At 36.6% G+C, this 17,625-nt stretch overlaps 1 protein-coding gene across 1 annotated transcript in view; it reads right to left on the bottom strand.

The window, feature by feature from the left end:
* ZGRF1 (zinc finger GRF-type containing 1) overlaps positions 1 to 17,625 on the bottom strand; it is a 71,113-nt gene that overhangs the window by 13,108 nt on the left and 40,380 nt on the right. Inside the window, exons 11-19 of the mRNA XM_060011839.1 lie at positions 12,880 to 13,030; positions 10,436 to 11,088; positions 9,572 to 9,710; positions 8,891 to 9,075; positions 7,059 to 7,255; positions 5,721 to 5,860; positions 3,811 to 3,954; positions 2,417 to 2,531; positions 730 to 992 (exon numbers count right to left, since the gene is read on the bottom strand). Of these exons, the coding sequence (XP_059867822.1) occupies positions 730 to 992; positions 2,417 to 2,531; positions 3,811 to 3,954; positions 5,721 to 5,860; positions 7,059 to 7,255; positions 8,891 to 9,075; positions 9,572 to 9,710; positions 10,436 to 11,088; positions 12,880 to 13,030 (1,987 nt within the window). The remainder of the gene's footprint in view (positions 1 to 729; positions 993 to 2,416; positions 2,532 to 3,810; positions 3,955 to 5,720; positions 5,861 to 7,058; positions 7,256 to 8,890; positions 9,076 to 9,571; positions 9,711 to 10,435; positions 11,089 to 12,879; positions 13,031 to 17,625) is intronic.

Genomic DNA, 17,625 nt, shown 5'->3' on the forward strand with positions numbered 1-17,625 from the left:
GAGATGGAGGGGTGTTAAGAGAAAGTCACTTAATCTAGGGAGAAAAATAATCTAGGATGACTCCCAAGTGTCTAGCTTGGTCCACAGAGTGGATGTGAAGCAAATCCTCAAAATAGAACGAAAAGTAGGATCAGCTTCAGGGAAAAGGTCTGTGAGAGGAAATGAGTTAAAGAGGGAACAGATTCCAGATAAAAGTAGTAGCTCTGAAGAGGAGAAAGTAAAGCTCCTTCACTGAGACAGAACCAGAAGAGTAAGAATAGGTCCATACTTAGGTAAGTTGGAAAAGGAAGGCAGGACATTGAAAGGAGTTTCTGTTATGACCTCCATTTCCTATTTTAGAAGCAAAATCAATTTCAGAGAGAGAGAGTGGGGCAGGGGCAAGGATGGTATTATGGGAAGGATGAAGGTTTGGAATAGCTACTATGAAGGATGAAGGGTGAGCTGACTAGGAATTAATAGAGAGCAACACGTAGATGTCTAGATCAAATCTGGATACTTTGATAATGAGAGTATAATGCTACCCATTCATCAGATATGCTGCCTATTCTCCCTTTTAGGGTGGTCAGTTCTGCTCTCATCTAATAGTTTACTAAAATGGGTCCAGATTTGAAAAATGTAGAGTTATTCTGGAATCTTGTCTGACTAGGAAATTACAAGCGAGCAGATTGAGTTACAAAAGCTTATATGACAGTGTATTTACTAGAACCGTTTTCTTTTCTTGCTTCTTACCATGTATGATCGTGATAGGGAGGGTATGAATTCCCAGTTCCTTCACTTCTTCACCACTTTCATGTGATGCCATCATTTGAGCTATCTGAATTAGAGCTGTCGCTTGATCCGTGTTTAACTTGTGTGCCTGAATTAACTCACTAGCTAACTGCAATGTTGCTCCTATACTGAGTAGTTCTAATTTTGTGCTGATATTCGAGAAGGCTGGTGGGATAAATTTTCTCTTATTGACTCTCTTGTTGCTCATTGTAGTTGATGAAGACCTAAGCAAATGAAAATTTTTTTAAATGAGAGGCTTTTGAAATAGGTGAGTAGACCTAGTCATAACTTAGCCTTCACTTTATAAGCATCACAGTAACATTTTTTTGGAGACACAAATAAACATATACCCCAGTTTGGAGGAGGGTGGAAGAGAACTAACATTTGTTGAAAACCTACTATGTGCTGGCATTATACTAAGCATTTTACATGTTACTTGGTGCAATCTTCACAACAGTACTAAGTAGTTAATTATCCCAAATAGAGGTACAGAAATATTAACATTTTTCCCCCAAAGCACACAGCTAATAAGTCATATACTGACTTAAAGCCCATGTTCTATTAAACAAAACCGACTTAGGTAATTAATATAGCCTCCGTTTAAGGTAAAACTGCAATAAGCTGGTTTTATTTCTATTAAGACTGAACTCCTGGGCTTTGCTGGTGGCGCAGTGGTTAAGAATCCACCTGCCAATGCAGGGGACAAGGGTTCGAGCCCTGGTCTGGGAAGATCCCACATGCCGCAGAGCAACTAGGCCCGTGCGCCACAACTACTGAGCCTGCGCTCTAGAGCCTGCGAGCCACAACCACTGAGCCCGTGAGCCACAACCACTGAAGCCCGTGTGCCTAGAGCCCGTGCTCTGCAACAAGAGAAGCCACTGCGATGAGATGCCCACACACCGCAACAAAGAGTAGCCCCCGCTCACGCAACTAGAGAAAGCCCCCGCACAGCAATGAAGACCCAAAGCAGCCAAAAATAAAATAAATAAATAAATTTTTAAAAAATGCATTCCTTTCAAAGTAGATAAATGACATAATGGATAAGGATATTTATTTTTCTTACCTAGGACTTTATTATGGTGAAAAAAAATGAAATACCACAAGTTAGATCATAATATTACAAATTAGAAACTAGACTTTTTCTATCATTTTAGTGAATTCAATATAATGTCGCTCCCAATTTTTAAAAAAGGGGCATGGTGCTTGAGAAATTAAAAATGAGATATAGGTTATGTCAAGAATAAAATTAGTATCAATATATATACTGGATTCAAGCTGTAAAATGTTACATAATTTTAAATGTTTTAAATGTTGAATAATTTGTAGCATAAAAGTACAGATAAATAAATAAATAAAAACACTCAAAAGACCCTTAGGAAATTATTCCTTGACAAAGGAAAAAGATTTGCAGTAACCCTTACTAGACTCTACCACAATAAATAAATAAACAGATAGATGAATGGGTGGAAATGATGTGTATTCCCCTTTCTCTTTTGAACCACTGACAAAACAGTAACCTCATAATCACTGAAAGAAAATTAACACTTTGTTGGCAAAAATTTATGTAATGTACTTTTATTACATTTTCATATTTACAATTAGTCATCATTTTTTAATACCAATGACCCAAAGGTAAATAATGACTTACATTGTTAACAGGTACTGTGTTAGAGGTAGAGTAGCTGGATTAAAGTTGTCCTGAATATTTTTCAAAGTGGTCAGCTCCGTGCTAGCATTACAAACCAATAATGCATGGACCACTGCTGTAGACAGAATGCAGAAAATTAACATTAATGTAAATGAAATGAACCATTAAAAAAATCTATTAAATGTACACATAACTCAGAGTTCAGCTACTGAATTAATCACACAACATAAAATAAACGCTTAAGTACATGCAGAGGTCCTTTTATCCATTAAACTACTATACTACCTGCTCATTCATACTTTATAAATTGCATAACTTAACATCAAATTTGGACTTCCATATGTCAGTTAATGAATAAGAATAACTGTTTTGAGTTAGGGTGTGGTGACACTGCTTAACAGCCAGTTCGATTTAATCAGCATACATAGTACAGTAGTGTTTATGGAATTTGTTAACATTTTCTTGCATTTCTTCCTCAATTATTTTATAGGAATATATGGAAAGCAGAAAATTAGAATGCTTTTATTGGTGAGGAAACAACTGCAACAAATATGAAAAGATGCATTCAAAAAATGACAAATGTTCACTTAATTAGGCTCTTATTCAACTCAAGCTGGTTGACTAGGTTTATTCAGTTCTAAAAGAAAAAAAATCAAGTTAAAAATGTCTATGAAATATTTGAAATGGGTCGTTAAATGCTGTGTCTTAATTAGATATGGACCAAATTCGACCATCAGAAATTACTCCAGAGATCAAAATGTATAGAGAAGTATACAGATTCATAGAACTGGATAGGGATTCAGCTTACTAAAGCTTCCTTTATTAAAAGAAAAGTAAGGCTCATAGCCTACTGTCTTATTGAGAATTTCTCAAGGCAGATGATAAAATAGCCTCAAATGAAAATCATACCGTCCTGCTCAACTGCTCACGAAATCTCTTGCAAAATCTACAAGACCTTCTCAATGTAAAAATAAATGATTTGTTTACTAAATGTATACTACTAGAATAATAAACCAAGAGGATTAAATAAATGAAGAACTGGAACTTGATATAAGAAATTATTTAAGGAAATTCTTATTTATATGTTTAATATTTATATTTTTAGAAATCGGGTATATACCATGTAAAATTCAACTTTAACAAAATACTTAAGTGAGGGGTCAAGATTTTATTATATTGTTAGCCCTCTAGGACTTGAGCTGCAGAAATATTTAGATATTCAACTTTCATACACATTTCAAGAATACTGTACACAATAATAGCAAGTAGAGGTGGATGCTTTTTGTTGGCTTTAATCAAACAATCCCACACAAAGTTAGCATTCTTGCTCACAGTGCATCACATGTCTTTCATTCTTTTTTAATACAAATTAATATGGGCATAATAATACTTACTGTTAGTGGGCCAATTCGAAGGGAAATAACCTTTCAAAGGTAGTAGCTCTACCTCATTGATAGATGATGGACCAAAGAAAGTACTACATGCAATAAAAGTATCCAATTCAAAGTCCAGGGTTTTTGAAACCACCCAAAGATCATCTGAAAAGACAAACACTTTTAAAGGATTCAGAACTATGCTCCATCCAAAGCTACCTTGGATTTCTTTGATGCTTAGTCCTACGTTATTTCTCAAAAAAACAAACTTGGTTATTATCACCAACAAGATTACACCCAGAGACCCAAACACATAACATTTCATTCTCATGTTTATAACTCAATTAGTTTAATGTTTTTAAAGTTACTTTATAATTAAAAAAAAAAACTGTAAATAAAGCAAAGATAACATCTAACTCATTTTTCTCTTATAGCTACATTTGATTTTCCCAAGGTAGAATATTAGTCTAAAAAGATGCTCCACCATGTAAAGGTTTCTATGCTCAAATAAAGTTGGCAATCCATGGATAGAATACAAGTTCTCGTAACAGACTTCCACTTAACATATGTTCCAGATTAATTAACGTTCTCCTTTCTTCTCCATAGTACACTGAGCACTCATAGCTAGTAGGCTGCTTTCCAGAATATCTATGCACTATTTCTACCATCAGTGGAGTTTACAAAGAGTCAACTGCATTTGTTCTAAAACTTATTTATACTAGTTGTATTTGCTATTATAATTACATAACTTAATCACATATTATTTGACCCATTATGAGTATGAAGGAAAAAACTTGTTGTTTAAAGAAAACTACATTCCGGCCTTCCCTGGTGGCACAGTGGTTAAGAATCCACCTGCCAATGCAGGGGACACAGGTTCAAGCCCTGGTCCAGGAAGATCCCATATGCTGCGGAGCAACTTAAGCCTGTCTGCCACAACTACTGAGCCCATGCGCCTAGAGCCTGTGCTCCGCAACAAGAGAAGCCACCGCAGTGAGAAGCCCGTGCACTGCAACTAAGACCCAATGCAGCCATAAATAAATAAATTTATTTTTTTTTAAATGTAGGTAGCTATAAGGTACTAGATTTAGCTTTGCTTTGTTGATTCAAAGTTTCTTATATCATTTAAAATAACTAATCAAATAACAAAAGCAAGCTAGGTTAGGATCAATGACAAGTGTAGGTCATGAAACCAAAGATAAAAATTAACCCAACTTAGGGACTTCCCTGGTGGCGTGGTGGTTAAGAATCTGCCTGCCAAGGCAGGGGACAAGGGTTTGAGCCCCGGTTCAGGAAGATCCCACATGCTGCAGAGCAACTAAGCCCGAGCACCACAACTACTGGAGCCTGTGCACCTAGAGCCCGTGCTCCGCAACAAGAGAAGCCACTGCAATGAGAAGCCCGCGGACTGCTAGCCCCTGCTCACTGCAACTAGAGAAAGCCCGTGCGCAGCAACAAAGACCAAACGCAGCCAAAAAAAGAAAAAAATTTTTAAGGATTTTATTTCCAAATATACAAAATTTGGGGTCCAAGGTTGTCATATTGTGCAGCAATGACATAAGTATCACTAAACTCATTACATTTTCAGCTTATTTTTTATATTAGGTTCAGGATACAGTTCATTCAGTATACTTATGATGCCAAGAGCTTGGTGTGACTCTTTAACCAAAATTAAACAGTTTTTGCTTTATAAAAGCTTTAAAAGCTTTATAGCTTTTAAAAAAACTAAAATTTAAAATATGCTTTTTAGGGGTGGGGGGAATAAAATAAAATATGCTTTTTAGAAATGGTCTAATTTATTATAAAATAATTCACAATATGTAGTATGAAACTGTACTCTTAAAAATCTCTTTAATATAAAGAATTTACAGGGCTGTATGTAACTGAGATACAAGGCTAGACGCAGCCACAACATAATCAGATCAACTTACCTTTGCTGTAAGTCGAAGAACTTTCCTTCCGACTCAGCTTGAGATAAAGTTTGCTCTTAGGTTCATTATAAAATTCAGGATCTACAGTAGTAAACTTCTTTAGTTTACCATACTGTTTTCTTTGAAAATCAAACCCTTTTCTGCAAAATGAGTAAAAGACAAAAGTGAATTTGAATATTAAGGTATGATTTTTTTTTATATAACTGACATACAACATTATATTAGTTTCAGGTGTACAACATAATGATTTGATATATGTATATACTGTGAAATTATCAGCATAAGTCTGGTTAACATCCATTGCCACACAAAGTTTTTTTCTTGTGAAGAAAATGGATGAAGTTTTTATTTTTAAATAAATTGAATTTTTTAAAAAAGCACTGAAGAACTCATTGCGTGTATAAAATTTTTTTCAAATAAAAATTTTTTCTTGTAATGAGCTCTTACTCTCTCACCAATTTTCAAATATACAGTAAAGTAATATTAACTATAGTCACCATGCTATACATTACATCTGCAGGACTTATTTATTTTATAACTGGAAGTTTGAAGGTACAAATTTTTTTTTTAAATCTTTAAAATACAGTATGAAGAGGCAAGAACCAGGGATGTGTATGTTTATATACTTTCATACATATATACACAATAAAAATACATTGTGTCAAAGGAAGAAAATAGCAAGTCTCACAGAAACATCATTAGTTTTAAAAGAGATTGAGATAGGAATAGTATCTAAAAGACAGGGTACTTCAGTTTCTATAACTGTAAAAATGGAATAATAAATTATCATATTACCATTTCTTATAAATTATGATGATTAAATGAAATAATACATGCAAAGTGCTTAGAAGAGTGCCTGGCATGTACAAACTCCCAATAAATGCTGTTATTATTAAATTACCATGCAAATGTTCATTATATTTACTTTTTGGGTAATCCAACTTTTGTAAGACATGTTTCCAAAAAGTAGCATTCTATCATCCTATAAACTATGTAGTTCAGGCTTGTGAATGACCAATATGTATTATCCTGTGCTGATAAAAATTATTCTTGTGATTTGTTTGATAGGGTTTCCCTTAGAATTATGATTATATGTAAAAATGCTTAGAAAAATGGCATTCCCACCAGTAATCCTGATATTGCTGACACTGCTCAATGTTTAGAGGGGGCCAAAAATAGCTTTAGGGAATTATTGCCATTTTATAGTCATAAAAAATGAGGTACTCTATCTTTTAGACATTCTTCCTATCTCAGTCTGTTTGAAAACTGATCATAATTCTGTGAGGTTACTATTTTCTGATATAATTAGAGGCAATTACTTGGCACCATAAAACATACCTCACCAAAAGCTGGCATTCCTCATAGAGGGGTATCTTTTGACTTCTTAAGTACAAGCCAATACTTTTTATATCATTTAAAACCATGCTAGGTAGAGATTTTTCCTGTGTTAAATATCCTGGGGTCACTTCTTCAAGCCACTTGAAAAATTTACATCGGTCAGCTCTGGGTCCATCGCAGGTATAAAAGAGACGACCCTAAGGGGAAAAAGATATTGAAACTTTAGTGAGAAAAATAATGTTTTTATTTATTTATTTTTTTTTACTGTTTTTGTACTATGTTTGTCAAAACTTTTATAAAGACCGCTTGGCATTAATGTACTCTAATAAATTAGTCGCTATACAACTTAATCTTTTTATTAATTTAAACAATAAATTAAAACTTAAAACCACCTACTTTTCATTTTTTATCAAAAATTACACTATTCTGAAAATTCAGTCTTATTTGAAAAATAATATTTATTGATCTCTGACTTAACATGTTCACTATAGAAAACCTGAAAGCTGCCCCAAAACAACTATAGGGAACATCTCGTGCATTTCTTTTTTTTTTTTTAACATTTACTTTTTTTTTTAAATTTATTTATTTTTGGCTGCATTGGGTCTCTGTCACTGTGCGCGGACTCTCTCCATCTGCGGTGAGTGGGGGCTACTCTTCGCTGCAGTGTGTGGGCCCCTCATTGCGGTGGCCTCTCTTGTTGCGGAGCACTGGCTCTAGGCGCCCGGGCTTCAGGAGTTGTGGCTCGCGGGCTCTGGAGCACAGGCTCAGCAGTTGTGGTGCACAGGCCTAGCTGCTCTGCAGCATGTGGGACTCCTCCCGGACCAGGGCTTGAACCCGCGTCCCCTGCATTGGCAGGCGGACTCCCAACCACTGCGCCACCAGGGAAGCCCCTCGTGCATTTCTTTCCAGACTTTCTTCTCACTCACGTAAGTGCAAGCATGCACACACACACACACACACACACAAAGATACACACATGTATATTGTTTTAATAAAACTCAGATAACAACACATTTTCTAGTCTATAACCTAAGTCTTATACCCAACAACATACTATGAGCATGACAACCATGTCATCAAATAATCTTAAAAAGAAAAAAAAAACACTTTTAGTGGCTCTATAATATTTTATTCTATGGTTATAATATTTTTATGAATTCTTGCTTTTGAAAACTAAATTTAAAACCAAATTTACATACTCAACAAATGATGAAGTGGAATATGCAAGCAATGGAGGAAAGTTGTATTATTATGAGTGAAAGCACAGTCTTACGAGTACAAACCATCTGTCAATATTACAAACATTTTACTAACTTAACTTCTTCCATAATAATGTTATCAGCAGTATAAATTAAATCAATATGTTTTTCTATTCCCCTGGCCTTATCAGTTACGTTACTCATACTAGGGATCACATAGTAGACCAGCTTTAACCTTTACTTCCTTCAGGCTCATCTCTGCATTCTCTAAGCCCTCAGGTTGGGACATATTCCCTTCTCAGTGCTCTCACTGTAATTTGGGCATATCCCTCCTACTTTATCAATTACAGTATTATATAAAATTTCCTTTTATATATCTCTCTCCATCCACTACTGTGCAACAAGTTCCTAAGCAACTTGAAGGTTGATTTTAACTCATATTTTTGTATCGTCGAATGCAAATCACCTTTCAGGAAAAATGTATCGAGAGTTTACTATATGTTAGTTACTAATGTCTCAAGCAGAAGGCTCCCAGTCAAGACTTACTCTTTAAGCTTGTTATAAAGCAATAGGTACCTAAGCCTTTTATGAGACTTACTTGTCTCATAAAAGGAGGGGAAGAGGGAACAATACCTTATTTGGACCTTCCTTTTTAACCATGACAAGTTTTGCAGGCTGACGATGATGGCAGGATGGCACATTATTTTCTACATTTTTCAGTTTGTCTCTGTTTGATGATGTGTAAAATGATATGTCAACTTTTGAAAGAGCTCTGTGCAACCTTTGTGCCAACCCAAACAGCAATATATTTAAATGTTCTACAAAAAAATTTTTCAAGATAATTTTAAAAAATACATAGGTACAGATGAAAATTAAATACAAAATAATTTCACATTTGTATCAGATATGTATTAGCTAAATTTGAAAATAGCCTTTTGACAGAGTAAACTATAACCTAATACTAACATCCATTTTTTAAAAGTCCAGTTTTACTCTTGAACAAAACAAACTTATGCACCATACTTAAAATTTCCTACTTAATTTAACAAAACCATCTGTAACACTTCCAGTTAAAAAATTTTTTTAAACTACACCTTGAAAAAGATAATGCTGTCATTTCCCACTCAAAACTCAATTTTGATCTGAAATTAAAATACAACTTGCTGTCAAAAACTGGATTAAATATATAGAAAATAACAAATCTCAAGTAGACAATTTAATGTAAAAATTCATAAAAGATACACTTTCTTACAGCTAAACTATTTACATTAAGTAGCAATCAATCATAATAAAATAAAAAGATAATAGTCATACCTATGAGACAAGATGTAAAAATCTGCTTATAATGAGCAGGAGACTGAAAAACAGCTGGTATGTGTATTTGCCTTTGGGGAAGATATGCAGATTTTATTTTCTTCCCACTTGGGAAGCATAGCTCGGAGTCATTTATCTCCTGAAATGGAATAATTCAAGTTATTATAACAACTCCAGAAAAATACTGTTTACTAATAAGCAAATTCCATAGATATGTTAAAGGAAATAAACAAATTTTTCTTTTGATTTCCAGAATCCATGAAAACCATTTTCTAATTTTTAATGAGAAACTAAGTATAGCAAGAAAGGCTATGCCATGGCACTTTTAATGATAAATAAGACTAACTTTTCTTGTCTGCCCCTTAATAAGTTTTTAAATATTTTTGCTAGGAAAAACTTAACTGATGTGAGTGAATCATTATGTATCTCTATTTCTGGTTACAACTATAGTAAGAATTGTTCGTAACCAATGTATAATAAGATGTATCTTTACCCTAATAATGATCTGATCAGCAAAACTGAGCTGAGAGTGAAAAATGAAAACAATCATGGTAACAGTAGTAGTGGAAGTGATGGTAGAAACAGAGCTATAATTTATTAAGTATCTATTATGTGCCAGATACTGCACCAGACACTTTCAAATATATAATTTCATTTAACGTTCACAAACTCTAGGAAAGATAAGTCAAAGAAAATGTGAGTGTAGCAAGAGTTTTGGAAAACTCTAAAAAAAAAACCAAAAAAACAAAGCCATTGGCTCCGAGACTAAAATCATTGCACCTACATGATTTTGGTAATTCTTTTGTTGAAATTCAGATAACAACTACTGGAAAAAAGATGCAAAACACTGGTACATTTCCTCACCTGAAAATCTGTTACACTGCAGTTGTAGCAGGCATACTCTCTTAACACATTTTGAATTTCCTCAGTCTTAGAAGTCTGCTTTAAATTCAAAGAAGACGCTTTCTTTCTGGAAACCAAATCTTGACTGCTAAAATCCTGCTGCTGTTGCTGAAGCATGTGTTTCATGATTTGCAAACGCACAGAGTCTACAGAACTCTCATTCACAGCACCACTCTGTCCTTCACCCGTGTCACTAAAATGCGTCCCAGAAATAGCCTCAGCAAAGAAGCCATCTGTTACTTTCTGATCAACTGTGTTTGGAGTAGTCAAGTTGCACTGGAGTATGTTTTGATATTTCAGCCACTTGCTTTGAGTAGATATATTATCAAAAAGTGAAACGTCCCTCGGAGTCACTTCCATAGATTCTTTAGAGATAGAAGTTTCGCTCTGGTCCTCTGACCCAAAGCTAAAAGAAGGAACTTCTGACTCTTCACAAAAGTTGAATATGGGAGAACCAGAAGACTCTTGCCTGTCACAGTCGATCACATATGAACAAGAATCTACATCAGGTGGCCCACTGGCAGGTGGCAAAGTAATAAGTGGAACTCGGGTTCCACTTACTAATGAAAGCCTTTGAAGGTTCTTATCCTCCAGAGAACTCGATTTTTTCATTACTAAAGAAAAAAAAAGCTAGTTAAATAAAAATGTATTACGGACATCACGCAATCTCTAGAAAACAGTGGGTATCCATACAAAAAAGCAAAAAGTACCAACATGCCTTGTACCAAAACAAACAAAAATATCACATTTCCTTTAAAAAACTTTAATGGTTTTAGTCTCCAAAAAATAAAGAAACTTTTCCAAGGTTAATAAACTTGAAATCCTTCTCTTTTTCTTTTCCCTCTTAGCTAAGGATTTCCACTCACCACCGCCCCACCAATTACTACATTATATTTACATAACACTGAAGTTTTCAAAGTATTTTACAGCCGAGAAGGGATTCATCATTCTCATTTTATAGATAAGATTGCCAACAAGGCCTAGAGGTAACATGACTACCAATTGGCAGAGTTAAGACAAGAACCCAGAACTAGTTTTTTGTTCTCAACTTTATATTCTCCAGAGACTGAAGTTCAAGGTTTGCTTATCGATGTGTTGCAACTTCCTTTATGTATTTATTACATTCACAGACTAATATGTTGACCTTCAGGGTAAAGAAGACTTTTAGCTTTATTTTGATATACTGTTATGTGATAAGAGTTCAACTCTGGTAAACTCATGTTATGGCAGATTTTGGCTGAGTTTTATAATTCCTTCTGTCAGCATTGTTAGTAATTGATATATTCCTGAAAATGTAAAAAGCAGTAATATTTGTTGAATAAATAATGAATAATACTGCATGGGAACTATATAAGCTTAAAGTTTTTCTCTGAAATGCTATGGTTTCCTATTTTATAATAATGTACCTTCTTGATAGAGTTTCTATTTTGTTGGGAATAAACTCTGGAGGTCACTTGGGAAGGTAGTAGAACAGCAGGTGAGTCAATGATATTTTTTTATAAACTGTTACCTTGTAATTCTAACAAGCTGATCAAGCAACACTGACAGAAAAGTTAAAACCTCATTAAATAGTAAAAGATTCGTGGTATAACTGTGTAAATCATCTACAGGCCATTGTCACCTCACCTGTTTTAGATACCCACAGCTCCCATACCGACTCTTTCCTACCTTGTTTCCTCTATCAACCACACCTACTAAACCTTCTTCAACCCAGCTACCCGGACACATTAGTTTTTATTTTTATATCATCCACCCAGGACCAAAAAATTATCTACAACTTCACCCCTCACCCAACATAACTTCAGAATAAAGGGAAGATACATGGATGAGATTACAAGAAAAGAGAGAGAAAAAGAAAAGTTAGCGAAAGGGATCCTACAGAATGTATTATACTTATCAAGAAGCAGGAAATTACTCACAGGGAAGAGTCAGAATGTATGAAAACACAGAGGCCTGAGAATGCAATTGAGGTAGCAGCAACTGAAGAGTTCCCTGATATGCCAGGATCCCAAAGCAAAAGAGGGGAACTAAGAGGTTATGCTAAGGTCAACCATGACCAGACATTCACAATGAATCCTTTCCCTGAGAGGGGAAGGGGCTATAGAGGGGCCGGGCTCTGGAGTTACAGCTGTGAGAAGTGTTGGCAATGGTAGAAGACACTTTTAGAGGTCTGTGATGAGAAGATGAGAGAAGAAATAAGAAGGAACTAGAAAGCTGGGAGTATTGTATTTGAAAATAAGAGCCGTCTCCAATAGAAAAAGTCAAAAGGGAGAGAGGGTGTGGGAAGGTTTGAGGGCTTAAGACATTGAATCTGGTTTCAAGATTATTTTTAGTTTAGTAACAATCTCTCAAATAAAAAACTTCACTTTACAGGGACAGACAGATTAGAGCCATATGGTAGCAACTGTCTAAGTTGAGAAAGTGAAAATCACCAGGTAAAGTTCTTGCTTTCAGGGACTCCTCAGAGAATTCCAGTATGAAGTCTTCATCTCTTGAGTTCAAAGGTAAAGTAGAAACAGGGCTTAATGTGGAGATCTTTTGTTCTGGTGATGTCACCTATCCAGAAAGAAGAGACAAAACTACAGATCAAAATCTTTTCCCCTATAGTTTGAATGAATTCTAATAACTATTGTAAAAATAATGCTTTCAAGCACATTGTGTAGAGCTATAGTGGGGCAAAGCTTCCTCCAAAAGGGGCAGGACAGAGTAAACTCACTAAAATAAACAAGAATAATAGAAAGTGAAATACAGAACATAAAACCTGTTGGATTTACTTGAAATGGGTCAGATTCTGATCTGGATTGATCTGGGTTACGGGGATTTGGTTGTGAAGATCAGTTTCCAGTCTAAGGGTCTCAGGCTTAATCAGATCTTATGTTTGGAGCTGTGAAGGTAAAACTTCCTGAAAACCCAAGGACAGCTTTCTCTTAGGTCCTCAGGTCTAGGAGGACTTTTTTGATATATTCCACATCTGAACAGTCATATTATTCTCTATGTTATTCTCCTTAGAACAGTATTTAATTTTGTTGCTGCTTCCAGAAATTAATCACCCTAAAAATCTAATACTAATTGAACAGACAAAACTGGGGCTTGGGCCTCACAGGCAGCTGGAATCAGGGCTTCCACCGCTGTCACTAACTCCGTCTCTTTCTCTGAAAGTCTGCTTCTCTCTCTTTCCCTGTAGACCAGATTCCTCCACATGGCAGGAAGCACAGCCCACTGAAAACTTCCTAAACTTTCCACCATTAACCACTGTAGCAGACGCTGCTGCTGTCCTGGCCGTGTGTCCTTGGCCCATCTATGAGGTCATCTACAGTTGGGGAATTGCTCCCCTACCTGTCCCAGGCTTCCTACCTCTAGCATCTGCATCATTCTGCCTGAGGACAGCGGCTGCGGGAGCGCGCTGGGACAGCAGGTAGGGCAGACCAGAAGTGCCAGGTGGTTAATATGCCCAGGAGTAATCTTCAGCCAAAGAGGGATGGGAATTGGTGCATAAATACCTTACTTTCCTCATTCTTTGGGAGGACAATTCTGAGTTTTGTTTTATAGGCCTCTTAGAGGGTTCCCAGCTGGACTCAACACCTTTTATTATTGCTTTCTTCCTTTCCCTGTCCCCCAGTGTGACTGTATTTGGAGACAGGGCCTTTAAGAGGTAATAAAGGCTAAATGAGGTCATGAGAGTGGTGCCCTAATCTGACAGAATTAGCGTCCTTATAACAAGAGAGTTCTCACTCGCTGTGCTCTCTCTTGCTCTCTCTCTCTCCATGTGCACATACCAAGGAAGGACATGTGAGGACATAGTGAGAGGGCATAGTGAAAAGTAGCCATCTGTAAGCCAGGAATAGAGTTCTCACCAGAAACTTGATCTTGAACTTCTACCTTCCAGAACTGTTACAAAATAAATTTCTGTTGTTTAAGCCACTTATCCTGTGGCTTATTTTGTTACAGCAACCCTAGCCAACTAATAGAGTCCTGCATCTTACTCCACTCAGTAAACCCACCTCAGTCCACGCTGTTAAGTCAAAATAGCCAGGAGTCTTTCTCCTGCCCTTCCTTCATCCTACTCTCTACATCCAATCCAGCAACATCCATGCTTCTAACTCAAAAATTTATCTTAAATCTATTTATCAACTGCTCTACACTTTCACTGCCACAATCTCTATTTCAAGTCTACGGCTCCTCTTGACTGGTTCCCTGGCTTCCACCACAGTGCCCATCCCATGCATCTTCCACCCAGCAGCCAGCAAGATCTCTTAAAAATGTAAATGTAATGGGTGTTCTGCTGAAAACCCTTCAGTGATTTCCCCGGGGAACACAGAGCAATATCAAAGTTCTTAACCTGACCTGCAAGGCTTTGTATGTCTGGTCCTGCTCCCTTTCCCAATTTCATTTAATTACCACTTTCCCTGTCACTTTCCACAATCCAGCTACTTTGATCTCCTTTCACATTCTTGAACCCACCCAACTCTTTTCAATCGCAGGGTATTTACACTTGCTGTTTCTGTACGTGGTATGTTCCCCCTACTGCTGCCACAGCTGGAGAAGCCTTCCTAATCATCTATAAAGTAGATTCCCCTATAATTTCGGAGTATCTTCACAACTTTTCTGTATAGCAATTATCTCAGTTTGTTTGTTCTCTGGAGTAACATCTCTCTCCCCTGCTGGCCTTTAAAATCAGAGATCATTCCTGTTTTGTCCAACATTCTATATTCAAGTCTTACAAGTTCCTGACCTATAGAAGACATTTAGTAAACACTGCTGAATTCCTATTTATTCATAAATTTTATATTTCGCAGTAAAATTTCATTGCTCATTTCACACATGTTCCACACATTTCCAATTAAGATCATGCCTAGGCACTTCATTGCATATCATTTGTTACTACTCTTGGGACTCTTTTTCTGGTATATTTTCTACTTGGTTTAAGAAAGCTATTAACTTTTCAAGTTTATCTTATCTTCAGCTCCTTTACAAAATTATTTTTAAACCTCTCTTTTTTTTTTTTCTTTTTTTTTGGGGGGTACGCGGGCCTCTCACTGTTGTGATCTCTCCCGCTGCGGAGCTCTGGACGCGCAGGCTCAGCGGCCATGGCTCATGGGCCCAGCCGCTTCGCGGCACATGGAATCCTCCCGGACCAGGGCAGGAACCCATGTCCCCTGAATCAGCAGGCGGACTCTCAACCACTGCGCCACCAGGGAAGCCCTCATTTTTAATTGATTCATCTAATTCTATTTTTTCCTTTCTAATTATGTATGCCTCGCATTTCATGTCACATTGCAAAAAATAAAACATCTGAATAACAAAGGAGATAGCAGTAATCCACATTTTGTTATTTATTCTAACAAAAATTATTCTGTGCTGTTTCATTACTAAAATAATCATGGTTGGTTGTTCATGAACTTTCTTGATCATGTTAAAAAAATCATCTAGTCTTAAGAATTTTATCATTTTAGTTTTTAGTAGAGTCATTTCTTATAAGATCACAAAAATTTTTTACTCACAACTGTTAAAACTTTGTTTAGGGAATTCCCTGGTGGGCCAATGGTTAGGACTCAGCACTTTCACTGGTGGGGTCGGGGTTCAATCCCTGGTCAGGGAACGAAGATCCCATGAGCCGCAGGGTGCAGGCCACAAAACCAACAAAAAAACCTTTGTTTACATTATACCTTATTTGCTTCCCACGAAGTCCTCTCTGTTGATTTAAAATTATAATCCAAATAATTATATAAATGTCCTGAATCTTTAGGAGGGAAATCTAAAATTGCTGTGGGGGGAAAAAAAGCATGGATCTTTACATAGTTTGTTCAATGTCAAATAACTTCTTAATGTTACATTTTATTTATAATTTACTTACAATCATTTTCAACTGAGTCCTTATTAGACTCAGCTGTCACTTGAAAATTCTCTTCAATATTAAAGCTAGTACCTCCTTTTGGAAAGTTTTCTTCATCTGGGAACTAGAAAATAGAGATCTACTTATCAGTTCAGAAAAAATGTGTGTGCATATCCATATCTTTACCTATCTCTCTCTACACATATAGTTTATAGTTATAACTTGAGACACAGACAAACAGAAAGAAATATGTTATAAAGCCAGTTCCATTCTGGAAAAGCAGGGTACATTATATTTCATCAATTCTTATGACTCAAGTTTCTTACATCTTAACAACTTTGAAATAGGGATGCACCTCAAAAATGACATTTTTACATCTCTAACAGCACAGGCAACATCTGTGACATAGTTGTCTTTGCCTGTGCAAGTGCAACTATATGCAAAGTAGTAATACTATTCAAATAATGATGACTTAAATATGACTGTGCATTGTTAACATTAGACATATTAAGCAATTCTGCTGTTTAAATGCCTTCAGAAAGATCACACTAGGATTTAGCATTGAAAAAAATGTACTGTGGGGACTTCCCTGGTGACACAGTGGTTAGGAATCCACCTGCTAACGCAGGGGACATGGGTTTGAGCCCTGGTCTGAGAAGATCACACATGCCGTGGAGCAACTAAGCCTGTGCGTCACAACTACTGAGCCTGCGCTCTAGAGCTCACGAGCCACAACTGTTGAAGCCCACGAGCCACAACTACAGAGCCCGTGTGCCACAACTACTGAAGCCCGGCGCCTAGAGCCCATGCTCTGCAAAGAGAAGCCACAACGAGAAGCCTGGGCATCGCAATGAAGAGTAGCCCCCACTGACCGCAACTAGAGAAAGCCCACGTGTAGCAAGGGAGACCCAATAAAGCCAAAAATAAAGATTAATAAAGAGCAGAAACTAACACAACATTGTAAAGCAACTATACTCCAATTAGAAACAAAAAAAGGTATTCATGGATAGCTTCTATCTGTCAGGCACAGAGTGAGGCACTGGAAATACAACAAACAAGCAGCCACTGACGGTGCCTTCACAAAAGCTGATACTTTTGGTGGGAGAAAATTAAGGATGAAGCGAAATTTGTGGCCCTGAACCAAGATGGCGGAGTAGAAGGACGTGTACTCACTCCCTCTTGTGAGAACACCAGAATCACAACTAGCTGCTGGACAATCATCAACAAGATGACACTGGAACTCACCAAAAAAGATACCCCACATCCAAAGACAAAGGATATGCCACAATGAGATGGTAGGAGGGGCGCAATCACAGTA

Source organism: Delphinus delphis, chromosome 5 (genome assembly GCF_949987515.2).
Source record: "Delphinus delphis chromosome 5, mDelDel1.2, whole genome shotgun sequence".
NCBI classification, from domain to species: domain Eukaryota; kingdom Metazoa; phylum Chordata; class Mammalia; order Artiodactyla; family Delphinidae; genus Delphinus; species Delphinus delphis.